Below are 27,249 nucleotides of genomic sequence, written 5' to 3' on the forward strand. Positions count from 1 at the left end.
GAGGGAGGGAGGGAGGAAGGAAGGAAGGAAGGAAGGAAGGAAGGAAGGAAGGAAGGAAGGAAGGAAGGAAGCAGGAGAGATGGCCAAGTGGTTAAGAGCATTGCCTGCTCTTCCAAAGGTCCTGAGTTCAATTCCCAGCAACCACATGGTGGCTCATAACCATCTGTAATGAGGTCTGGTGCCCTCTTCTGGCCTGCAGGCATACACACAGATAGAATATTGTAGACAAAATAAATAAATATAAAAGAAAGAAAGAAAAAAAGAAAGAAAGAAAGAAAGAAAGAAAGAAAGAAAGAAAGAAAGAAAGAAAGAAAGATCAGACCACTAAGTTATTATTATTTTGCTTCTTTTTTTGATGGAGAGGGGAAGGTTGAGATAGAATCTTGCTACATAGCCATAGAGCCTAGTACTATCTATGTAGCAAAGGCTGTCTTTGAACTCTCAGCAATCCTCCTTGTCTCTCAAGTACTAGGATCACAGGCTTTAGAAATCATACTAGGTCCAAATTCTTATCAGCACATTGATAGAAAAATTTTACATATTTTAAGACATTCAAGGCAAGGATGCTCATCAGCCAGAGGCCAGTGCCTTCTAACAGAGAAGCCTTTCACAGGAGCTCCAGAAGTTATAAAACAGTGACTACAGCATCCATAAGGCCCCCTGACAGGGCATACAGATATCCGTGTGGTGATGGTACCTTCTCATCCAAAGCTTTGTGATGCTCAAACAGTGACTTCAGTGCTTTTAACACCTCCACCTCGCTGGACACGCCTGCAGGCGACTGTGCCTGCCTCTTCACCACTGTCATCCGCAGAGAGCGCTCGTGCCTGGACACAAGGCACTCTAGGTGCTCCAGCAACAGCTGCAACAGAGCCCAGCAGGCAATAAAGTGCTTGCCTCACAGGTAAGCACTCCACCCCATAGCAAGGGAAGATGGATTCAACTCAACACAAGCAGAGCAGGCCCCTAAGGTCCCATGATGCTTAACGGACTGATGGCCCACTCTGCAGAGTGAGAAAGGCATAAGCAACTGACCCTGGTGTTGTTCCTCTCTGCCTTCAGTTCAGCGATTTCCTCCTCCCTCTCCAGAAGTTGCTCCCTACACACGTTGAGTTCCTTCGTGAGTGCAGCAAACTCCTAGAGGGCAACAAGCACAAAAGGACTGAATGAACTCATGAGCAAACAGAAACCTCAGAGAAAAGACTCCAAGAGCCTCTACTGCCCCCACCCACTAGAATGCACAAAAAAGATCCTCCAGGGAATGGGGGACTGACTGGCCTATCTGCAGGCTTCCCTAATAACTCAAACCCTCACTAAGCTGTCCAGCTTTCCCTCTCCCTGTTTCCCAGTCAAGACCAGTGGGCACGCTGAATCCAAGCCCACTTCCTCAGCAACCTCAGGAGATCAGGAATGAAGCAAGTAAAGAGTTTTAGTGCTGAAGACATGTGATTTAGAATTATTGGAAACAGAAAAGAAAAAGCCTACAAGACTACTTACTGTCTGGCCTGACCTCTCTGTGGACATTTCATGGCTAGTCTTTTTAGGCAGAAAGTGAACTAACCTTAAAAATTGATTTATCACAAGACCAAACCTTTTGCAGAGAAGTGGAGAGAGCTCCCAAGTTGTCATCCCCATTGCTGCCCCAGGGCACTACTCGCACTGTCTACTGAGTGTTCAGGACATCAGGGACAAGTTGAGTATAAGCCATGAGTTCACAAGCGCCTGCCAGTTTCTCAGTGGAGCCAAGCCCTTTAAAATAATTATCTGAAGTAATGCACCTGCTGTTTCTCTGGGCTTTTTAAAGGAAATGGGAGGCATAATGGCCTGCCTGATACAGAACAAACAGACATTCAAAGTACAAAGAGTGGTTGTTGAGCAATTTTACTTTTAAAAAGCAGTCATGTGAACTGGGCAGTGGTGGCATATGCCCAGGCAGAGGCGCAGGCAGGCAGCCTGGTCTACATGAGTTCTAGGACAGCCAGTGCTACACACAGAAACCTGGGGGTGGGGGAATCATGTTCAAATCACATCTACATCAGACCTTTGCCCCTCAGAACCAACTGACCACCAGTCGCCTGCTCTTGATTCATCAGACTGGCCCAGAAACGCTATCCTATGCCACAAGTCAAGCACAGTCTGTGGATGAAGAAAGACAGTCAACAGTTGAGTTATCTCAAGGGGATCAGTAGGAGGGAGACAGAGGTGATGGAGGAGGGTCATCTGTGTTATTTTCATTGGTTAATAAAGAAACTGCCTTGGCTTTTTGATAGGACAGGATTTAGATAGGTGGAGTAGACAGAACAGAATTCTGGGAAAAAGAAAGCTGAGTAAAGCAGACAATATAGCTCTCTTCTCCAAGACGGATGCAGGTTAAGGTCCTTCCTGGTAAGCCACCACCTCGTGGTACTACACAGATTAATAAATATGGGTTAAAGCAAGATGTGAGAATTAGCCAATAAGAGGCTAAAACTAATGGGCCAGGCAGTGTTTAAATGAATACAATTTGTATGTTGTTATTTCGGGTGTTAAGCTAGCCGTGCGCCAACCAGGCAGGACGAAAAGCAGGCCTGCCTGCAGCTCCTTCTATACAGAGGAGATGGTTGAGAGTGCAATGGTCAATGGGGAGCCGCACAGCATTTATCCCCCCACCCCCCGTGGCTGTGGGAAGCAAGTATCATTTTAACTTATTACTGTCTCTCAGAAGAAATTAGCAATTCTCCTGCAGAAATTGTAGCTGTGGTAATCCATTCTTGGTCTGGCAGCAGGAGTTTGGCCAGAGAGACCAAGAACACCAAGACTAAGCACAGGCTCAGATGGCAATGCCATATGTTGCAGTCCTCAAGGACTTTAAAGGAAGCCCTAAAGCTGGTTCTAAAGAGCACAAAGAAGGTTGGGGAGGGGGAGACTCAGTGGACCCTGGTGCTGTATGGGTTAAGAGACAGGGATTCTAGCACAAGGATGGCTCAAGACTCTACAGAGTGGAATGACTGGGCAGAGCATGCTCTGAAGGGAGAGGAATGGACATGCCTTATTTAAGATAAGCAGACAGCAATGTCAGAGGGGGCTACAACTCCCAGTCAGGGCTCCTGGTATGTTCAGGAGCAGGATACCAGTAGAAGAACAGGAGCCAAGTCCTGGACAGCCAGAAATGCAGGAGCACCAACAAAAGACCCAGATGTCAATGAGGCAGAAGCAATATCACTGATACTGGCAGATGAAGTAGGCTGGCCCATTATGGGAGTGAGTGGTGAGACAGAGGTCAATGGTGACAACAGTAGTTCTGTGTCATGGTAACTGGACTAAAGGAAACAGTACAACAATGACGTCAGAACCAGAAGCAAATCAAGAACAAATAATGCAGAGGCTACATACAGAAAGAAGATCAGCCTTCCAAAAGATAGGACTCTTGTTTACAGATGGCAAGAATCATGGGCATCATTCAGATAAGAGGCCGAGGAGAGAGGCAGAATTTCTTGGGCACAAAGCAAAATCAGAGTTAGTAAAAGGAGAAAAATCCAGATTGGGGAGGCAGGCTGCTGGAGCTCCTTTGGGAACAGAGACAGCTTGAGTTTGGGGATGGTACAGGATGGCCCCCAGGACAGACAATACTTCCAGCACACAGTGGCCAAGAGGGTAAGAGGAGGATGAACACACTGCTGCAAGGAGGGACTCACAGGATTTCAGAGTGGCAAGAAAGAGGGATTGGCTCAAGACTGGATAGGGATGGAAAACTGTCAGCATCTTATGGTCTGAGGTTCACATTCAACAAATACATTTCATCAAGGAGAAGCAAAAAGACACACAGGCAGACTGCACAAGCTACAGGCCTGTTACTTCCTGGGATGAGGGAGGATGACCTGCAGACGCCCTCATTCCCATACAAGTCTACATCCTATGTCATCACCTAGCGTTGCCGCTCCATCTCTCAGCAGCAAAAGCAAACAGCCTGTAAGTTTTTCATTCTTTTTTAAGGCAGGGTCTCACTAGGTAGCCCAGTCTAACCTTGAACTTATGACCCATCTGCTATAGCCTCCCAAGTATCTAGCTTTGGCCTTCATCTTTTTCAAATGTTTGTTACAGGCTTGCTTTAAGATTCCTAAGCTGTTTTGATGTGCTGGAGTTCTCCCCCCACATACACTCCCCACCGTCCCCTACCCGCCCCCTTGGTTCCTCTCTGTGTAACAGCCTTGGCTGTAGTGAAACTTATTCTGTAGATCTGGCTGGACTCCAACTCACAGAGATCTACCTGCTTCTGCTTCCTGAGTGCTGGATTAAAGGTATGTGTCACCATACCCAACTCCATGTGTCCTCTTACCACAGAAGGACTATATTTATTCTGCTATTTCATTACATATGCATATTTACCATAAACTCAACAGTTCAGACCAATGGTGGCACACTGCTCCAGCTACAGAAAACAAACTCACAACACTTGGCATCGTTTTATTCAAAGAAAAAACTTTCTCTTGGCTCAAAAAGATCCAACAACTGAAAATGTTATCAAAGCAAATTTAATTTAGGAGTTTAGATAAACAACAGGCAGGAAATTCCAAAGTAGCAGACTCCAAAACCACATTCTTGCTTGTATCACTGTTACACAAAAAAAAAAAAAAAAAAAAAACTACAAGACCCTCAGCCATGTGCAGTAGGGATCTACACATCACCACATAGGGACCAACTTTTCACATACCCTTTTTCTCTTAAAACAAAATTAATTTCAACCAGGCACATTCAGATACTCCAGGCAACCCAGCACTCAGGTGATGGAAGCAGAAGGATCAGGAGTTCAAGACCATCCTCAGCAATATAGTGAATTTGAGGCCAACATGGGCTACATGAGATCTTGTCTTTTAAAAAATAAAAATAGAAAGAAAGAAAGAAAGGAAGGAAGGAAGGAAGGAAGGAAGGAAGGAAGGAAGGAAGGAAGAAAGACGGAGAGAGGGATTAAAAACAGTATTGCCAGACTAGGGTGATGTGATGGCTTAATTTATAGAGCATTTGCTGCACAAGCACAAGGACCTAAGCTTGATCCTTAGAACCCATGTTAGAAAGAAAAGGCTGGGTGCAGTGGCCTATGTTTCTAAACCCAGTGATAGGAAAACAGAGGCAAGAGGATCCCTAGGGCTCACCTGCCTGGCCAGCCTAGCATCACTGGCCAACCCTAACCAAGAAAGACAAGACAACCTGAGGTTGTACATGACCTTTATACAGACTTGCCCACACATATACACAAGCAAACAGAAAATGATCACAACCTGGTGCTGAAGGTCTGGCCTGGTTGTTAAGAGCACTTACTGCGCTTGAAGAAGACATACATTCACATCCCAGCATCTATATGGCAGCTCACAAAAATAAGTAATATTGTTTTAAAAATACTGTAACCCAAGTATGCTACTTATATTTTTTTAAAGATTGGTTAATTTCTGTATAAATCTAAGCATGTGTCTGTCTGTATGCCACTAATGTGCCCAATGCCTGTGGAGGACAGTAGAGGGCATCAATCTCCTGGAACTAGAGTCAGACAGTTGTCAGCTACCATGTGGGTACAGGGAACTGAATCTGAGGCCTCTGTAAGAGCAGCAACCTCTCCAGCCCCACTTTACTGTCAATGAAAGAGAACAGCAAGCACCAAGGCCATGTCTCTCTACAGGCCACCACCTCCTACCTAACCACTCTCCAGGAGGTGGCACCACTCTCCCCCCCCCATCCACACTACCTAGCTCAGTCCCTTCCACACCTGTGATACATTCCATACTCTATACTCTGCCAGCACCATCAATGGCCTCTTAAAGTTTAAATTATATTTTGTTACTGTGCTAAAAACTTCCATGATTACTCCAGCATTTTTAAAAAGGCATCTCTACCACACAGCACGTCAGAGTCAGTCTGAGGACACTGTGCTGCTGAAAAATAAGTCAGACACAGAAGTACAAATATTGTAGCAAATGTGAGTGTTCTCATCTGCACTGTGCAATTAAAAAAACAAAAGAACCCAAACTGGGTGGAAAAGTTCACCAAAGGCAAAAAAGTCAGTATCTTGTCATTTTAGGACATAGTCAAAAGACAACACAAAACAGTAAAATGCGTCTCAACACAAAAGCCAACCCTCACAACTGACACACTGAAGTGGACATTACTGTCCACATTGAAGCAAACCATGGGAGAAATGGGATGGGGGGACAATCTGGCCCATGATTCACAGTCTCTTGGGACCTGCCCAGAGCCACACAGCCACAGAAGCAACAGCTTGCCAATCACCAGGCATCAGTAGCAGGCTAAAAATGGGTATAGCGGTGCACTGCTGTGGTCCCAGCCCTTGGGAAGCAGAGGCAGTTTGAAAACAGCTTGGGCTATGGAGAGAAGCTGTCTCAAAAGAAAAACAATTCCATCACAAGTTCTAGTATGTCTAGTTCTTTTCCCATTTCTCTTTTTGAAAAATCATGCAAAGTCCACACCTAACCTTAACATCTCACTAGGAAGGCCTGTTTTGGTGAAAGCAAATACACACTATTCTCCTTCTGCATTCAGATCAACTGCAGAAAAATGCACTTGAACTGCTAGTGCTGTGACATCCTACAGCCAGTGAGGGTGGTGCTAAAAGTGACCATTTATATCTCCCAGTGGAATGGATTGTTGATCACTAAAACTAGAAAAAAGGGCCAGCAAGATGGCTCATGGGAAAAAGCACTTGCTGCACAAGCCCAACACACTGTGGAAGGATAAAACTTATTCCTGAAAGTTGCCCTCTGACTTCCACACATGTGCTATAGGATATACAAGCACACACATGCACAAACACTTGCATATATAAACATACACAAATAATATAAAGTAAAATCTTTGGTTTTAAAAAGAGAAAGACAAAAAGGTTGTCCCTTTTGTGAACAAGGTGGAAGCTCAACAGCATGGCAGTAGGGACCAATCACTTGGAAGAAGGACTTGCTCAGGTATGGCCCACAGTCCCTCTCTGGCGTACAAGTCCTACTTTTGTCCTCACCATCTGTGCAGCCTGGCTTCAGCCCCACTTCCTCCCCAGAAGAGTTCTGGCCAATACAGCCTCCAATGAGGGTACAAGCCGGCTTCCATCCCCACCTGACCCAGCCTGATAGATTGCAAAGGCTGCCAGGCACCCCAGTTCCTGCTTTGCTACTTTAGAACTCAGGTGACTTCTGGAGTCACCTGCCTGTCCCACCTCCAGCTCTTTGCTACTCATTTCTATTTGGGTTTCTCACATGGCTCCATATACTCTCACACTGGGTTCACCAATTCTTCCTTCCCCACCTCCAGCTCCTCCTAAGCCCAGTAGACATAAGCACCCAGCCATACAGGTCAGATGCTTACATAGCATGGCACCTCTTTCCACTCCCTCCATCACCTGCCACTGAAGACTCTCATGGCTGACTGCACCTCCTATATATATCTTCTGGACTCATCTACTTCCCAGAGCCTAGCTCCTCTATCAGGCCACCATGTCTGCTTAGACTGCTATCAACCTGCCTAGTTCCCTGGGTCTCCCTTCTTCCTTCTTTCAAATCTGTTTTTTGTTTTTCCAAAACAAACAAAAACATGAGACTCCTTTGCTTAGATTCCTTTAAGAAAGCCCTAGAGCAAAAGCTTCTCTGGTACGAGTGAAAAGCAGTGACACATCAAAGCCACCAGACATGTAACCCAAGCATTTGCACGGGTCTCTCACTAACCCTCACTGCCAGGTAGCACCAGCCCTCCAAGTAGAGAACAGCAGTGGCTCCAGTAGTAATCACTGCCTCACAGTCAGCATGCTGGCACAGGGGAGTCCACATTCCTCCACACCATCTCTGCCCCTCTTATGAACATCACTTCACATTGGTCCTCTGCCTCAATCCATGAATCTACCCACTCTCAGAGCAGCTGCTGCCACCCTGCAGTTCAGAGTTTGGGCACTTAGTAGAGAGGCCTTCCTCAACTTCCCCTTTTGGGCACTAGCAAACCAGCCTCTCAGTCCCTAGTCCATGTACCTTACTTCTAGCCTAAGTGTTCCAGCAGGCAGAAGCCCAGGTCCACAGCACAACGCCCACCAGCCAGGTCTTCCTAACCAATGCGCGATACCCAAGTGATGGCAATGGCACAAAAGATACTACCCTCAAAGGAGATGTTGCCAAATGACACCATCTGGTTGGGCTCTGGTTTCAGCAGACCACACCAACCCCAGTTTTCAGGTAACAGGACATGGCCTACTAAGTAGAGATGTCCTATACAGAAAAACTATTCCCACAAACTCCTAGCTAGGCCTCACCCACTTGAGTCAACACTTCTGATGGCTGCACCTGGCTTGTTTTGACAGCTTCCCTGGGTAGTTCACTACCCTTCCATTATGGAAACAGGCCTTTCTGATCTCGGGTATGTCACACAAGTTCCTCCTTCATGCTCATTTACCTACAGAATGCATGTAAAGATTCCTCATTCTACCCAGGGTCCAAGACCGCCACGTGAGACACCTGACTGCCAGGCAGTGGCACTGCTAGTACATTAGCTTAACAGAAGGCCTGTTGTGGAATACTACTTTAACTATGTAAAGATGTGCTACATTTTCTTTATGTTGCAGAAGATTAACTATGTAAAGGTGTGTTACGAATTTGGGTTGTTTTTGGGGGTTTTCTGGGTTTTGTTGTTGTTGTTTTCCTTTGGTTTTTTGAGATAAGAGTTTCTCTGTGTAGCTTTGGAGCCTGTCCTATCACACTGCTCTGTAGAACAGGCTGGCCTCAAACTCACAGAGATCTACCTGCCTCTGCCTCCCAAGTGCTGGGATTAAAGGCGTGCACTACCACCACCCAGTATGTTACACATCTGTTTATGTTGCGTTTACTACATAAAAATGTGCTGCTGTTTCACCTTGCCTGCCTAAGGTAGCTGATTGGTCTAATAAAAGCTGAATGGGCAATGCTAGGCAGTAGAGAGATAGGTGGGGCTGGCGGATGGAGAAAGTAAGCAGGGAAAGGAATCTAGGCTTGGCGGGGAAAGAAAAAGGAACAAGGAAGAAAAAGAGGGAGTCGCTCAGGGCCCAGTCAGCCAGGCAGTTGCTGACAGATAGATCAGTGTAAGATATTCATTATGAAAGAAAGACAAAAAGTCCTGAGACAAAACATAGATGAAGAGAAACAGGTTAATTTAAGTTATAAGAGCTGCTGGGCAGTGGTAGCACATGCCTTTAATCCCTCAGCACCCAGGAGGCAGAGGCAGGTGGATCTCTGTGAGTTCAAGGCCAGCCTAGTCTGTAGACTAAGTTCCAGGACAGCTAGGGCTACACAAGGAAACCCTGTCTCAACCCCCGCCCCATAAAAAGAGCTCTTGGGACAAGCATAAGACAAGCATTCAAAACTAATAAGTCTCCATGTCATGATTTGAGGGCTGACAACCAAAGAAAGACTGCTACAGAGGCCCATCAACCCTTCGTGTGGCACTGTGACTCCTGAGGGGACCCAGGTAACTGCTAGAGATACACTATCTGACTTTGTCATTTATGAAGATGAGGTCAGTGAAGTTTCTTCAGGTCATCTTTTTTTGCAGCGGCGGCAGCAGCATTTTCTCCAAACAAGAGTCTCCTTACACATGTGGCATGAGGCGTCATCACTCTGGGACCACAACAAATCTCCAGACTGCACTTGCCATGATTGATCTGTGCTAAGAAGAAAGTCTTCAAGAATGGCCTGGACTTAGGGTGTCACAGCTCAACAAATAGTCTCAAGGTTTGGCACCCTAAGAACCCAAGGATCTTAATTTCTCCTCTCAACCTGCACTAGATGCTGGATCATCATTAGCCTCAGGCCTGGGCTGCCTTCTGGAGCTGGCTCTGCATGCTGTGGAGTTGCCAGAACCTAAACAGACCCATCAAAACCTGAATATGGAGGGCTAGAGAGATTGCTCAACAGTTAAGAGCACTGGCTGCTCTTATAGAGGCCCCAGGGTCAGCTCTCAGCACCCACTCACACAGTGACTTACAGCTATCTTTAGAAAAACTCTCAGTTCCAAAGGATCTGACACCTTCTCCTGGCCTATGTCGGCACCAGGTATGTGCACAATGTGCTTACATACATACAAGCAGACATTCATATACATACAATAAAAATAAACAAATATTAAAACAAAAAAACCTGAATGTGGACTCAAGCTCAGAACAGCACACACAAAAGATAAGAAACAAAACAGCCAGGCAGATCTGGAGAAACAGAAGGGCCAGGAAGCAGTTTCAAACACAGGGCTCAGGAGATTGAACACACACACCCCTTTCTCAGCTTCTGGATCAGCAGCTATGGAGATGGTGCTCTGGACTCCTAACCTCAAACAGCTCTGTGTGAGGGGAGCCCTGAAAGTTCTAGTGTGGCCCTGGCCCAACTATGGCTAACCAACGGTCTGGGCTCGGCCGGGACACTGTTTCACTCCTGACAAGTAGTCATTCCTGAGAAGCCAACATCTTTTTCTGTTGTTCCTGGGGGCACTGTGGTTAATGAGGAGCTGGTGTAGTTGTTGTGTGCCAGAATGTGGGATGTCTCGTAGTGCAGTCAGGCTCAGCTACTTCCCGTGCACCTTATAGAAGAGCTAGGACACTGCACTGGTTTTTAAAGGTCATGCCTGTAGTTCAGCTTCTTTGACGACGCTACTCTGTGACAAAAGAAATCACACTGTACACATGACTGGAGCAGTACTCACCCTGCTGTACCACACAACTAGAATGGGTCAGTCAGAGTGCATGTGCTGTCAGAGCCACTGCCATCAACCACAGGGCACTGAACATGAACACACATCAGTTCAGCTTTACTGTCTGTCAGTCTCCAATATAGTTAAAACTCACAGCAAAAGGCATATTATGTTTTGACTAAAAAGTTAAAGGCTACATATAGTCATAAGTGCTCATGTATGAGTAAGCAAGGGCATCCTGCACTGGTTCAGCATCAAAGCGATGGTCTGTCCCACAACCCAGCAACTAAGCAACTATCTTACCCTCTTTTTCCTCTTTCCTTTCCCTTTGTGTGAGTTTTGGTTTCTGAGATGAATGGCTCACATAGTCCAGGCTGGTCTCAAATTCACTTTGTAGTAGAGGATGACTTTGAACTCCTGACCTTCTTCCTATGTCACCTGAGTGCTGGAATCACAAGAGTACACATCATGCCTGAATGTGAATTACTTCTAAACATGTGCGCGTGCACACACAACGTGCTTAATTCATTTGAATGTCAGCATCATTTCTCTGTTATAATACCTGTCTTTTTAAGACTCTCTAATACTATAGACAGAATGAATTACTATCTACTATAAAACAGAAAACGGCCATAAGCCTGAAGTGAACTATACTTGGTATAGCTGAATCCTCTTAGCCATCATACACAGCACAGCTGGTGCCCATCGCAGGACTCTGAGAAGAAGCTCCTCCTCTAGTCATCTCACCTTAGGCTGAACTGCAAGCACTGGCTTGCACCTCAGCCTTTCAGGTACACAGGCCTGCAAGGAGTCAGAGGTAAGACAATGCACTCTGGCTGCAAGCTAAGTTTCCATGTAGGACACATTTATCTCCTGTCTATAGCACTACCATATGCATTAAATCCTCCACAGAAAAGTCGCATTGTTTTTCTCTTTGCTCGACAACCCAATCCTTCGGTGAGCCATATGGGCACCCTTGAGATTCTATCTTGCAAAGGAACTGTAAGCTGTGCCTGTGGGACACCAAGTCAGTCCCTGGGCATGTGCCTCCCAAACTGCTGTCATGTCCGAATGCAGTGGTTATGCCTTGTGATGCTGGCAGCAAGGGTACACTAAGCACAAAACAGCATGTGGGTGTGGGAAGCGCCAGTGTCTGCAGCTCTGTGGGCCTGACAGGCTAATGCCAACCTGAGGGCAGGGCCCTGAGTAACTTGCTGTTCCTCTGGAAAAATGACATAATACTGGCCTCACTGGCCAGTGAAGACAAGAAAACTCAAGGAATTCTTCCTCTTTGTACACACATATACATACACTACTCAATACTTCCCACACCAGGCAGGGGAGTATTCACACACAGAGCATTTCTCCAGCACACACTGGCCGGGTTCCCAATTCCATCTGACTCTGCATGGCCTACCCAGAGAGAGCATCAGATCCCACAGGTGGGCCCAGCCTACAAGACTGCACATCCTAAAGGTGGCATCACACTCCAGGCTGTGGCCTGTAAGTCGAGAGCTCCTGCAGGCCCCTCCTTGGTTCTGGGTCACTTGCTGGAGTAGCTCATAGAACTCAGGGCAGCGCTGCCTTACACCTGCCCACTACTTTATTATAAAGGCCATGATGAAGGGCGACCACAGCCACCAGACCAGAGAGCCTCGAGGTGAGGCACCTGGAAGGGGATGCCTCCATGTCACCTTCAGGCCCACTGCCCCCTGGGGCACCTCCCGTGGTCAGCTATCTGGATATTTTGACCCTGTCTTTAACTTTTTTGTTTTGTTGTTTTTATAGATAGAGTTTCTCTGTGTAACTCTGGCTGTTTGGGGATTCCATTTGTAGACCAGACTGGCCTTGAATTTAGAGATATGCCTGCCTCTGCCTCCTGAATGCTGGGACTAAAGGTGTGTGCCACACAAGCTTCTGTCTTTTACTTTTTAGTGAGGTTTTAAGGGTCAAGCAGGCTAATGCCATCACAGCCTCCAGTCACTCTCCCATCCCTAGAGGCTAGGGAAGGGGCGGGATTGAGATCCCAAACCCTTGGGAGTACCTTGAACTTTCTGGTGCCCAGTCCCAACATGAGACAACATGAGCACCCAGAATCACTTATGACCCACAAAGGACGTTCCTGCCACTCTGGAAAATCTGGGAGATGAAAGGGCCAAGGCAAAGACCTAACACACAGTTCTTGTCTGTCTCACATTTGTCACCAACTTAGCACCAGTTCATATACACAGGTCAGCAGATCTTGGAAAACATCCAGATACTGAACACTGACACCATTTCCCAAGGCTGTGTGTGCATCAGGGGCAGGTACACACAAATGTCTCTGAAGACAAACTTGGCATTCTGCACTGAGCAATTGCACTGCTACAGGAATCATTGCCAGGCTCACTTAAGAGTTTTACCCTGGAGACATTAATCTGTCGACATTGCATCTGGGGTAGGGAGGATCTAAAGCTGCTATGAAGCCTCAAGAGGATACAGGACATGATGATCAACACTGTAACATATGTAAAAGACACCAGTGACACATCTCAGCCTCAGCTGTTGACAGGCAAGAGCTTCAGGTCACCCTTTCTGCTCAGATCAGGAATGCCATTGGATGCACTGGGTCAGAGAAGGTGTTCCAGAATGAAAGGAAGGTCTAGGTGGGAACCAGAACTGAACGGTGTCTTGTTAAAGAGTTCTCCTGGCACTGAGAAACACATGTATCCCAGTATGGTCAGCTGTATTACAGCATTTCCTGGCCATTTATTGATGGCCCAGGAAACACAAAGGTTCCAGTGTTCATGGTCACACAGCTCTGGCTACACAAAAGTGTAACTGAACTTGAAAGGCCCTGGGTGCTCGTTCATGAATTTATCCTAGTAAGAATGACTGCCTACAGGAAAAGACATAAAAAGACGTAAGTGATTGGTGGGAAAGATAAGAAGAAAGAGCTATTGTCAAGCCAGGAAGAGTCTGCACACGCCCCGTCTCCCAGCCCCACACAGACATTGCTTTGCTGTACAAACTGCCCATCACAATCCTCCCACACAAGTTCTCAGAGGACCCACTAAAGCCCTGGAAGTTACCAGCCTCTTGAGAGCTTCCAACCCTTCAGGCCTCTGCTGCCTCTCAGTGCCTCTCTCTCAGTCCTCCTGCCTTCCCAATAGCTTCCCTGTACTCACTTCCAGGGAACCACAGCTCTCATTCCACCCCTGCTGCTGCTGCTGCCTCTTTCCACCACATTATGAAGGACCAGCAGAGAATACAATGATGAGACTCTGTAGGAGGTTGGGGAGGTCAAATAGCTCAGCCTTTCAGTTCTTGCTTCTGCAGTACTGGGTGAAGCGCATATGTACTGGGCAAGCTCTGCCTCTGAACGCACCTTATGTCATGATCAAGCACTTCCCAAGGGCAACTGCTGCTTCTTTCAATTTTGTAATGTGTGTGGATGTTCCTGTGTATGGATGCATGTGTGCATATAGGGAGGTGTGCACATATGTGTGTGTACAATGTGGAGGGCAGGAATCAACCTTTGTGTCATTCCTCAGGAGCTGTCCATCTTGGTTTTTTTGAGACAGAATCTCTCCCTGGCCTGGCTCTAGGTTAGGCTGGTTGGCTAGCAAGGCCCAGGGTTTCACCTATTTCCACCTCCTTGAAGATAAGATTATAACCACACTCAGCTTTTGCTTTTATTATCATTATTTATGTATGGGTTTTTTGTCTGCATGTATGTCTATGTGGAGCCCTGGGACTGGAGTTACAGATTCTTGTGAGCTGCCAAGTGGGTGCTAGGAATTGGACCTAGATCCTCTAAAAGAGTCATCTCTCTAGCTCAACACCCAGATTTTTTATATGGGTTCTGGGAACTGAACTCAGGTCTTCATATGCTTAAAGCAAACATTTTACCGAGTTATTTCCCCAACACATCCCTCAATACTTTCAACAGAGGTTTTCTTTAAGTGGAGAAAACCCCAGAGCCTGCTATACCACAGAATACAGCAGAGTCAAGGATGAAGACACCAGCTCCTCTGTTCCTGTCTATCTTACAGGAGGCCATCACTCACTTGAGGCCTATCTAGAGTCGACATGGATTTCAGGTTTTGTTTTGCTTTTTTGAGAGAGGGTTTCTGTGTAGTCCTGGCAGTCCTGGAACTCTGTAGACCAGGCTAGCCTTTAACTCTAGAGATCCATCTGCCTCTGCCTCCCAAGTGCTGGGATTAAAAGCCCACCACCACTGCCCAGAAAAAAAAAAAGCCCACCACCACTGCCCAGCCATATCTTTAAATGAACAGCAGTGGTAACAGGTGGTTGTGAGAAGAAGAACAATTCTAGACACTTATCCTCAAAAAGCTGGCAGTCTTTACCTCAATGTTCTGCGTGTGTTATCACTTCTTTATGAAGTAGCCTGAAACATTTAGAGCCAGTCTCTAGGTTAACTTACAACTAAGGACTATGCCAGTATCTCAAAATACAGAAAAGTATAGTTTCCACATGAAGAAAGTAAGCTATCTGCCCACACCCCAGAAGTTCTGCCCTGTACTAATAGAATCCAGACCAGGGTCATCAACCATTCTGATGCCTCCTGCCCAAGCAGAGCAAGTACATGTTAGGCTAACCAGTACCTAGTTCTTCCCAGATGGCCTTGCACAGAGAAACCGCAGCTCCATGAAGGGAAGCACATAGGGCTGCTCACAGGAGTGTGCTTCCCGGTAGGTTCTTCATTCACTGCAGCTTTTCTGGAACAAGTATTTCTATGATTTGCACAATAAAAAAAATGGAGTACACATTCTCGCCAGTCTAGTATCCTAGTCACCACCAGTGTGACCACACAGAAGCCCAAGCTGTCTGTGAGAAATGACCCTGACAGACAGGAATAAAAGTAACAAGGGCAGTGACACGACAGAACTCTGGGAAAGATGGCAGTACATTGGGGACAGCGTCCCTTGGCAAGTTTCCTGACAATCCCAGTTAGGAGGTGGGGTTCACTGCTGTGTGAGATATGCTAGTCCACTCGCCATAGATTTGAAGGTCTGTCACAGTTCAGCCAGGCTGTTGCTATATGCAGTGTTTTGGTTGGTGACATTTGATCCCACTTTCTATATGTGGTCCACCCCCAAGGAGCAGCATGTGGCCCTGAGGAACAGCTTACTACTCCAACCATGTGCTGTCCCAACTGCAGCACAGGTTGGTCATCCTCACTGCTGAAGGGAAGGAAGGTTCCTACAGGGGTAGTTATTGGACCCAGGCACCTAGCAGTGTCCCTGGCAACACAGGGTTCAGGTTAAACCAGCACCTTCTCCAATTCCTTCACACAGAAACAGGGCCATATGGCTCATAGTCTTCACAGACACTGGTCCTTCTCAAGGGCCTTCAGGTAACTGCTTTCTGAGCATTCTCCACAGGCTGCCTCCAGACTTTAAACACTATACCTGAGAACTTAAGCCTCTCTAGACTGCCTCTGGCAGCACCCTCACTATGGGCACACTGGATGAAGGGCTGAAGCTGCAGGTGTTCAACACTCCATGGTATTCAACTGTTTTCCCTCATCTCCCCACTTCCCTCACTGGTCATGTGAACTTCTGGAATCTTAAAGATCTTCTTCATCATGGCCCACCTTGGTAACCCTAAGAATGGGGCTGTTAATGGCCACTATCTATGGACTGATTATACCAGGCTCAGTACTGAACATGTCACACTGCTGTCCCCACAATCTAAGGTAAAGCTCACAGCAAAAAGCAGAAACAGAGCAACATTCCAGACTCACACACTTGCAAAGCCTTGAAGAACACAGCCCTAACATGCAATCCTCCAGAAGAACCAACACAATCATGAAGACTCATCAACTTCCTATGTCTTGAAGTCCCTTTCCCACACTCGAGACAGAGATGCAATCTTGTTGTACCTACAGGAGGAAAGGTCTCAACACTGTAGGAGGGTGTCTTTGGGTGTCCCTCCTTCCTGGCCTGACCAACCTTCACCTCACCTTCAATCACTTGCCTTCTGCAGTGGAGTCTGGAACACAGTCTCCCTCTAATTCAGTAAAGGACTATGTAGATAAAACACTGAGAGGGGCTGGAGAGATGGCTCAGCGGTTAAGAGCATTGCCTGCTCTTCCTAAAGGTCCTGAATTCAATTCCCAGCAACCACATGGTGGCTCATAGTCATCTGTAATGAGGTCTAGTGCCCTCTTCTGGCCTTCAGGCATATATGCAGAAAGAATATTGTATACATAATAAATAAATATTAAAAAAAAAAAAACAACACTGAGAAGAGAGTGCTTAGACCCATCCAGCTTTCATACTTCCACAGGTGCTCCTAGGATCACCTTCACAACACACCTCACCTGGGTCTGGGTGTCAGCCTTCACTGCAAAGACCCCAGAAAGATGCGCCTCTTACACTGATCTGCAGGATCATAACCTCCTATGCTGCAGAGAAAGAACCCTAGGCCCCAAGAGGTTACAGGACACAGCAGAGTCAAAGCCACCTCTTTCTGCTGAGGGGCCATGCACTTCCCCTCAACCAGGCTGCAGCACATCAAATGGTCAGTGAAGGGAGAGATGAGGGAGGAGTATGCCCCTCATGACACACAACTGGGGCTGGCTGACATGACATTCTCAAACATCACTTCTACTTTCTCTGTTGCTGCAGCAACTTCAGTTAGCTCCAAGTGTGTCACAGCTGCAGTCAATGAATTCAATCACCAGGAATAAAAAGCTGACGAGATGTCAGTTACAAAGCAGAGGCACTGGCTGGAAAGAAGGGTATCCGTGGGAAGAGAAGATGATGAGAGGTGGCGATGGGGTAAGTATGATCAAAATGCACTATACTCATCCACGAACAGATCACCAACCTAATATTATATAAATAACACTATATTGTACTATATGTATATAGCATATATATAATATAGACTAATTTTAAAATTGGTCATGGGCAGGCAGGGAGATTCAGCAGCTATATAGAAAGACACTAGCCAGCAAGCCTAGACCCCACATGGTAGAAGGAAAGAATTGACTCCTGCAAGTTGTCCTCTGACCTCCACATTAATGCCATGTACATGTACACACACTCTCTGTCTCTCCAATTTTAAAACTCATCATATATTGTCTGTAACTCCAGTCTTGGGAGATAAGACACCCTCTTCTGGCCTCCATAGGTAATGTATACATGGTATACATTCATGCATGCAGGCAAAACACTCACACACATAAAATAAATATATTTTTAAAATAAGTGGCACACACTTTACATATGATACACTTTGTACTGAGCTGGGAAAAACATGAAGAAAAACAACAGGAAGTCAAATGCCCTATGTAAACTGAGCACAGGAGCTGCAGACAAGAGGAGACATCTAAAAACAGGATTTAAGATTTGGGGCATAAAAGAAACCAACTTCAGACATCAGGAAATCAGCTCATCAGCTCATGACACCTATGTGCTGTGTGCCCACTATGCACTGTGTGCCCACCATGTGTCCTGCATCATGCTCAGCACGAGGCACTAGACTACTCAGTGCATGGCTCCACCTCAGGTTTTGGCCCAGCTGTATGGAAAGGACAGAAGGACAGCTAAAGATCCTCTGCCACAGAAACAGTGCTGCAGTCAATTATATAGGCTGGGACACCTGAGAGGTACTTCTGTGTACCCAATCTTGTGCTAGTCGGAGAAGTTTGGAGCCAGACTGCCTGTTGGATTCAGATACATGCCACCACTCAGTGCTTGCAGAACCCTAAGCTGGTGATCAGGCCTCACGAGGCAATGTCCTCATCTATGATGTGGTGCCATCAGCCTGTTAGAGCCCCATTATGAGCATCAGAGGCTAAGTGGGCTTAGAGGCAATCAATGCCTGTCAACCAGTACACCCCCATCTTCCCAGTACCCACACACCCAGTACAAGGTATGCTGAACTCACAGCAGACAAGCAACAAGTGCTAGCTAGCCGGGCGTTGGTGGCGCACGCCTTTAATCCCAGCACTCGGGAGGCAGAGACAGGCGGATCTCTGTGAGTTCGAAACCAGCCTGGTCTACAGAGCTAGTTCCAGGACAGGCTCCAAAGCCGCAGAGAAACCCTGTCTCGAAAAACCAAAAAAAAAAAAAAAAAAAAAAAGTGCTAGCTAGGTAGAAACCAGACACCACTATCCATGATATACTGATAAGAGAACCCAACGCTCAGAAATGAGTGACCTAACAGGAGACAAGGAGGCAGACATCCTGCCTGAGGACACACTTGTGGTCCCCACCTACCTTCTCTGACCTGAGTATAACAAAGGAAAAGAGAAGGGTGGGATGTATCTTAAGAGATGATCAGAAATGGTGAGAGACATGGCAAGGTATACTTTTAAACTATGCATGCCAATTACTCTCCATCATCAAAAGGAAAGTACACTTAAGCATTTATATAAAACGGCTTTAAATAACACAAGGAACAAAAAACCAGCTTGCCTAGTCTCTCTGGACATGAGCTTAGTAGTGTGGTAGAGGCATAGGAGCAGAGTCATATAACAGCAAAGTAAAATTCCACACAGAATGGCTTTAAGGGGGGCTGGAGAGATGACTCAGAGGTTAAGAGCATTGCCTGCTCTTCCAAAGGTCCTGAGTTCACTTCCCGGTAACCACTTGGTGGCTCACAACTATCTGTAATGAGGTCTGGTGCCCTCTTCTGGCCTGCAGACATACACACAGACAGAATATTGTATACATAACAAATAAATAAATAAATATTTAAAAAAAAAAAAAAAGAATGCCTTTAAGCACCTCCAGCAACTGGACCTCCAGTTCCATCACCACCAAGCTTAGCATTTTAATATGCATAAAAGAAATGTTGCACCAGACTCTTCAAATTGACACTCCAACCCATTCAGCACTTCAGCAAGACTTCCTCTGTCACCATTTAACCCACTGTGTCTGAAGCAGAGGGAAAGGAAAGCTTGGGAGTTCCAGAGATTGACTGCACAGGAGTACCGACTCCTGGCAAGCAGCATTTTCAGTTTTCCTATGCGTGACTGGACTGCAGCACACCACCATGGTGGACCTGAAAACAATGTCTACATAACCCTGGCACTGATTTAAGCTGCACAGGCCGGTGGGTGATTAGCCCATCTGCAAAGCAGAAAAATATGGGAATGCAGGATACGCTTCAAGCTCTCAAATTTATTTTTGGAGCAAAATGAAATTTCCTCCTTGGAATAAGAATGAGACTCAGTGAAAAGCAAAAGGATGAACTCCACAGGGACCGCCCCTGCCAAGAGGGCCTCAGCACAGCAGTCTGCCAGCTCTAGCCAAACCCCTGCTTTTAGCCACAGAGAAGGAAAAACAAACAAACAAACAAACACAAAGTGAAACATTTTGTCCACATCTCTGAAGCTGGATCCTCAATAGGGCCCATTACCACTATCAGGTCAGAACCCAGGACCACCTGCACCCACGCCACCTGTCCAGTGAGACAGGTCACTTATGGGCATTCCTTACAGTTCTGCCTTGCTAGACATGTGCCATCTTGTGCCTTTCTGATGGGTGTGACTGTCAACTCTAAGGGTTTGGTCAGCCGACAGACACATCTCTGAGAGGTTTAACTATGGAGAAAAACCTGTCCTGAATGTAGAATGCTGCATGAGGTGGGCTATGGTCCTATACTGAATAAAAATGGAAAAAGCAGGAAGCCAGATGAATTCATCTTCTGTTTCCTGCTTACAGGTATAATGTATCCAGCAGCCTCAAACTTCATCACGACCTTTCCTGTCTTTAAGGACTGGACCTTCTTAAACTGTGAGTCGAAAGTAAACACTCCTTCCCTTCAGTTGCTTCTGGGCAACTTCAGAGGAACAAAGAAATAGAGAAAACTGGTTCCAATAAGGGGGACTGATGCTGCTAAACCTGACTATGTGCTTCTCAGGCCTTTGAACCTGGTTTGTGCAGTCCCAGGAATGCAGTAAGCAGAGTCTAGAGGACAACTCTGACAGGAGCTTCAAAGACCAGAATGCTAAAAGAAACACGCAGAGGAGGCCTGGCTCATGAAGTTTCCGAGAAGAATAAGGAAATTCCAAGACAGCGCAACTTACGCTGTACATGACTGCTGCTCACTGCACTTACTCAGCTCTGCAGTGAGACCACAGAACAAGATTGGCAAAAAGGCAGCACTGAGCTTAAGAAACACAGGTGCAGAGAAAGCACTGTCATCTTTAGAGATTAGCACCACTGAAGAGGAACTCGGCTCTACACTGGGACAACAGCAAATGTGTCCTGAGAACAAGACCTCACCCATCAAAGGCTCCAGCTTGTGAAAAGATTCAGATGAAAGGACAAAACTTGTGCTGAGAAAGCAAATGAAGGCGTTCCTTGCTCAAAGGCAAGTCCAAAGAAGTGTTTTGGCAGGTTCAGCTACCAAGGTGCACATAGGCCACTACAGCTGTAACTACAGCTGTGATGGCAGGGGCCAGATCACGTCTAGATCTGGCCACACAACTTGGCAACATCATCCTATGGTTTTGTAAGTATGTAAAATGCATGACTAAGAGGGTCATGGAGGCATAATCTGAGAGGAGGGAGCCTCAATTGAGAAAATGCCTCCATAAGATCAGGCTACAGGCAAGCCTATAGGGTATTTTCTTAATTAGTGATTAATATGGGAGGGCCCAAGCCATTGTTAGCGGTACCACCCCCCTAATCCCTGCACCCCACCCAGCCACCGCTGGTGGTCCTGGAAGCTATAAGAAAGTGTGCTGAGCTGACCATAGGAAGCAAGCCAGTAAACAGTGTACCTGGAAGTGTAAAATTAAATGAACCCCTTCCTTCCCAAGTTGCTTTTGGTCATGGTGTTTTATCATAGCAATAGAAACTCTGAGACAGAGGATCACACCAAATTCCAGGAAGCCTCTAAGGCCAGGTAGTGTGTGTCAGGGTCAGATTCCCCACAAACAGGAGTTGTGAAAGTGATGGCTGCATTGCAGTGGACATTCCAGGATACTGGAGATAACAGGACTGCAGGACATCTGCTAAGAAAGCAGGAAACATGCAGCTCACCAAGACAAGTGCTATAGGCAGCAGTAGCAGGGGCAATCACCAAGGCTACTGATGCCCTGAGTCCATCAAGTGTTATGGACCTGCAAGACCTGCTGCTTGCCTGCTGGCCTTTCCTTGTCACCCTCGCTCCTCCCTTTTAGAACAGGAATATTTACCCTCTACTGCTGCATACTAGAAATCCATTTCCTCACTTGCCTTTTGATTTTAGAAGGGCTCATGTTAAACAACTGCCTTGTGACTCAGAAGAGACTAGTTAAGACTGTGGGGCCTGGGTATACATTTTTTTAAATATTTATTTAAAAATTTAAATATTTAAAAATTTAAATATTTATTTTTTAAATATTTATTTTTATGTATACAATATTCTGTCTGCATGTCTGCATGCCATTAGAGGCCACCAGACCTCATTACAGATGGTTGTGAGTCACCATGTGGTTGTTGGGAATTGAACTGAGGACCTTTGGAAGAGCAGGCAATCCTCTTAACCACTGAGCCATCTCTCGGCCCCCCTGGATATATACCTTTAATCCCAGCACTCAGGAAGCAGAGAGATTCTCTCTCTAAGTTTGAGGTCAGCCTGTTCTACATAGTGAATCCCAGGACAGCCAGAGCTATGTAAAGAGACCATGTCTCAATAATAATAATAATAATAATAAGCCGGGCGGTGGTGGCGCACGCCTTTAATCCCAGCACTCGGGAGGCAGAGGCAGGCAAATCTCTGTGAGTTCGAGGCCAGCCTGGTCTACAAGAGCTAGTTCCAGGACAGGAACCAAAAGCTACGGAGAAACCCTGTCTCGAAAAATCCAAAAATAATAACAACAACAATAATAATAATAATAATAATAATAATAATAATAATAATAATAATAATGGCTACAGAGATGGCTCAATGGTTAAGAGCATGCACCATTCTACCAGAGAACCAGAGTTCAATTCCTTGCACCCATGTCAGGTGGCTCACAAACACCTGTAGCTCCAGCACCAAGAGCTCCAACTCCTCTGGCCTCTACAAGCACCTACACACACATGCACATACCTATACAACAGATACACATACACATAATTAAGAAAAATAGTTACAGAAGTTGGAAAAATGACTCAGCAGCACCCAAATGGCATTTCACAAATGACTCTAACTCCAATTCCAGGGGATCCGACACCCATGACTGAAAAAAAAAGTACGGTGGCACATGCCTTTAATTATAACATTTAGGAGACAGACACAGATCTCTGTGAATTCCAAAGGCAGTCTGACCTACACATGAAGTTCCAACACTTTGGAGACAGAGACAGGAGAATCCTGAGTTCAGAAGTTTGAGGTGACTCTAAGCAACACAGAAATACCCTATTATAAATTAGTAAACAGAGCCAGGAGTAGTGGTGCACACCTAAACCATAGAACTCAGGAAGCAGAGGAGGGTGGATCCCTCGATCCTTGTGCGTTTAAGGCCAACTGGGTCTACACAGTGAGTTTCACAACAGTGAAGAAACCCTGTCTCAAAAAAAAAAAAAGAAAAAAATTAATAAATGGGGCTAGGGGAGATGGCTCAGTGGGTGGGTACTGGATGCCAAGCCTGATAACCTGCATTTAATCCCCAGAACTCAAGGTGGAGAGAACTGAACCCAGAAAGTTGTCCTCTGATTCACACACATAACCAATCAATAACTATAATTTTTAAATAACTAAGAATAAATTAACTATGTATCAAATATATAATTATTTTGTTGTTGCAGCAATGCTAAATCAAATTACTTTAAAACACAGTATTTAGGAGAAAGGTTTAAAAAAAATCTATTATTTTAATTATACATTCTTAAAATATATTTATTCTCAATTCTCCCAAAAAATTGGTAAGAAACCCTCAGCCTAGTCAGGTGGTGGTGGTGCGTGCCTTTAATCCCAGCACTCAGGAGGCAGAGGCAGGTGGATCTCTGAGTTCGATACTAGCCTGGTCTACAGAGCGAGTTCCAAGACAGGTTCCAAACCTTCACAGTGAAACCCTGTTTTGAAAAACAGAAAGAAAGGAAGGAAGGAAAGAGGAGGAGGAGGAGGAGAGAGAAGAAATCCTCAGCCTGCCAGGTGTAGTGGTGTACAACTGTAACCACAGCACTCAGGAGGCTGAAGCTGGAAGGCTAACTACAGAGTTCATGGGCTAGAGAGAATTATCTCAAAGAAAACAATTCATTTAAAAGGTTACTAGATTATTTTTTTAATAATGAAACTATTTTATGAATATATAGTTTTTGTTTTGCTTCACTTTTTAAACAGGGTCACCTATAACCTAGGCTGACCCAAGCTCCCTATGTAGCCAAGGCAATTGAACTTTGGATCCTTCCGCTTCCAATCTCCCAAGTACTGGGATTACAGACATCCGCCAGCATATCCAGCTTCCCCCCCCCATTCTGATCAGTTGCAAAGAGTAGAGCCCCCAGATAGTAGCTTCTAAACATTATTTCCCACTAAAAGGAATCAGGGCTCTAAAATAAAGATTTCTACCAAGCAGGAAAGTACTAAGTAAGCTAGGACACGTTTTGTGCCAGAAAGCAATTAAACACTCCAAACTAATGGTGTCTTGGCAGAAGGAAATGGGAGTCAATCTGGAGAATTTGAGCAAATTTGAGCCCAGCCTGCGCTACATGAGACCCTGTCTCAACCAAAAGGAGCTGTCAACTTAGCAGAGGCCAGAATGAGATTTTGTTGCTAGCTTGCTTTGCAGGCTGAGGAGGGAAGCTAGGAAAGCCCTCTATCACTGAGCTGCGTTCTAGCCAGCACTATTTTGGAAAATCTCTGGAGGCAGCAAAAACTGTCCCCTATTTTCTAAGCAGGGCTAGCAAGCAGAGGCCAGGGCAGGAAAGGTCTGGGAGCAGGGGAACCCCCCCCCTCAAGAAGCTACCAGACAACAAGATCTGCAGTGTAGGCATGATCCAGAGCTGGGAGTCAGCAAAGGTAGGGAGTCCCTGCAAGTGGCCAGTCAGGTAGAGCCAGGAAGGTGACATGTAGCTCTGAGATTCAATTTAGCTTGAGGACGACGGAGATCTGAGGAGCTGACATTTAGAAAAATCATGACATGGAGTTGGGGCTATGGATTACTCAGTAGAGTACTTACATGCACAAAACCCCTGAGTCCCATCCCCAGGAGCACATAAACTGTATGTGGTGGCACATGCCTATAATCCCAATTTACGGCCACCCTCAACTAGAGAGTTAGAGGATAATCTGGTCTGCATGAGACTCTGGAAAGAAAAAAAGAAAGAAAGAAAGAGAGAGAGAGAGAGAGAGAGAGAGAGAGAGAGAGAGAGAGAGAGAGAGAGAGAGAGAACTCATGACCTGGCAGGAAGCTAAGTCTAATGGCAACAGAAGGGTTCAACCGTATCCGTGAGTGTCTTGAAGACAAGCGCCTACCTCAGGAGAACAGCAGGAAGAGTCTACTGAAGAGCAGAGCAGAGCAGAGCAGAGCCATCTCTGACGTGTCCGGCCTTCACAACAGGCAGGAAGCAACTCCATTTACAGGAGCAGCTGGTGTGATTTAGAAGTTCAAGAAACCTGGGACTGAGGCTGTGGCTGGGTGACAGAGCCCTTGCCACTCGCCTGACCCATATACAACCAAAAAAAAAAAAAAAAAAGCTGAGCCTAAATCCCACCCAAATAGGTATATGAACATGGCACTCAAGCCACAAGGTGTGAAAGTGAAGAACCAGAAAGTCACCTTCCACACTCTACCCCTCAAATTACAGATAAGCATGGCAGTGTTCCCCAGAGGCTTCAACCCTGTATAGAATCTGATCAAAGAACTGTATGATTTCCTATTGCCCCACTAAAGGTATGTGACCAATGTGGCACTCGCTGCACACTAAACACTCAATACTGGAACAGGACCTGGGTAGACACATAAACTGTATGTGACAGGGAAACACTGTGTTTGTGCATCCTGCCCGAGTGGGAGAAGGGGTGCATGTGTGCTGCAGCAGGAAAGACTGCTGTCTAACCACTGGCTCGCGTGGCTGTCCATTCCTCCCACACCATAACCCACCTACAAGCTCGGCACCTTGACAGGTGCCAACTCTCACACGCATAGGTGGGTTATTACCTCAGTCCCAGTGAAGCTGACTCCCGACTGTTTCTCACTGCACCTGGGCCTAATGTGGCTCAGCATCGAGCTCTGGGAGCATTGCAGTCAACTCACAACTCAAGCAGGCTTCAGAAAGGCTTGTGGGCCTCCACACCCTGACCTATCAGTGCAATCCCTATATGAAGACAGGTAAGCCTTGGGAAGCGCCTTGCCCCTTGCTGCTCTCCCTGTGGCTAGTCTTATCTGCTCCTCTCTCAGTCCATAGGGCAACCCCTCTAGGGCTGTGATGTTGACTGTTTCTTTTCTAACTGCCCTACTTTCTATCATTCTAGCCTGAGACAAAACGCCTACTGAACTGGGTCAGTCCTTTCCAGTCCTACAGCACTCCACTGTCACCAGCTTCCCCCAAAGGCTACTGTCCTGTCCACAGAGTTGTGACTTTAAGACTTTTCCTTACAGTGCTCTCAGTTCTACCAGACTCCTGCCTCAATCAAGATCAGACTTCAAAAGACAGGCAAAACCATGACTCCACCTGAATTCACCCTGAACACATCACCCCACTTGAAGCTTTCTGAATAAGACAGCTTTTAAAAACCTCGCTGTTGATCTCAAAAGGACTATAACAATGATGACTGCACCTGTGTCTAAGAATTAACACTATGGTGTGAGTCTACAATCCCGCACTCAAACTGAGGACAGCCTGGGTTACATGGTGAGGTCCTGCCTCAAAAAAACCAAAGTATGCTGACTCCTTGAGTAAAACAGTTTAAAGACAATTCCTGGGTTTTCCTACACATCAAGATGCACAGACCTGCCGGTTGTGGTGGCGCACGCCAGTAGGATTTGCTGAAGGAGGCAGAGGCAGGAGGATCACAAGTTCGAGGGGGGAGGAGGAGGAGGAGGAGGAGGAGGAGGAGGAGGAGGAGGAGGAGGAGGAGGAGGAGGAGGAGGAGGAGGAAGAGGAAGAGGAAGAGGAAGAAGCAGCAGCAGCAACACAGACCCAGTTATAGAACCTGGAACTGGATTTGTAATTTCAATGACCAAAATTGCTACACACTTCCTGGTCACATGGGAGTAGAAAGTACTAGAATCCACAGCATGGACTATTTAAAGAATGAAACAGGGCTGGAGAGATGGGTCAGCAGTTAAGAACACATGACCTGGGTTCTGTTCCCAGCACCACATAGTGCCTCACAACCATCTCTGACTCCAGTTCCACAGAGAATCCAACACCCTCTTCTGGCCTCCAAGGGCACTGCACACACAAGATGCATAAACACACATGCAAGTAAAACAACCATACACACACACAAAAAAAAATCTTCAAACTATGCAAGAGATTTTTCAACTCAGCATATAAAACTTTTGATTATTTGTGGAAAAGTAAAAATGAACTAAAAACCACACTTAAAATACAACTGAAATGTTTAGATTGAAGCACAACCTAAAAGCGGTATTTTCTTTTTAATGACAAAGAAAACTCACAAAATGTGCATCAC

At 46.1% G+C, this 27,249-nt stretch overlaps 1 protein-coding gene across 7 annotated transcripts in view; it reads right to left on the minus strand.

The window, feature by feature from the left end:
* Nucleotides 1–27,249, minus strand: part of Ppfia1 (PTPRF interacting protein alpha 1) — an 84,171-nt gene that overhangs the window by 47,208 nt on the left and 9,714 nt on the right. For all 7 annotated transcript variants that reach the window (XM_050136958.1, XM_050136959.1, XM_050136960.1 and 4 more), the window contains exons 3-4: nt 1,036–1,137; nt 698–862 (exon numbers count right to left, since the gene is read on the minus strand). In XM_050136958.1, the coding sequence (XP_049992915.1) occupies nt 698–862; nt 1,036–1,137 (267 nt within the window). The remainder of the gene's footprint in view (nt 1–697; nt 863–1,035; nt 1,138–27,249) is intronic.

The sequence above is a fragment of the Alexandromys fortis genome, unplaced genomic scaffold (genome assembly GCF_014885135.2).
Source record: "Alexandromys fortis isolate MF-2015 unplaced genomic scaffold, M_Fortis_MF-2015_v1.1 scaffold_3, whole genome shotgun sequence".
Lineage (NCBI taxonomy): Eukaryota > Metazoa > Chordata > Mammalia > Rodentia > Cricetidae > Alexandromys > Alexandromys fortis.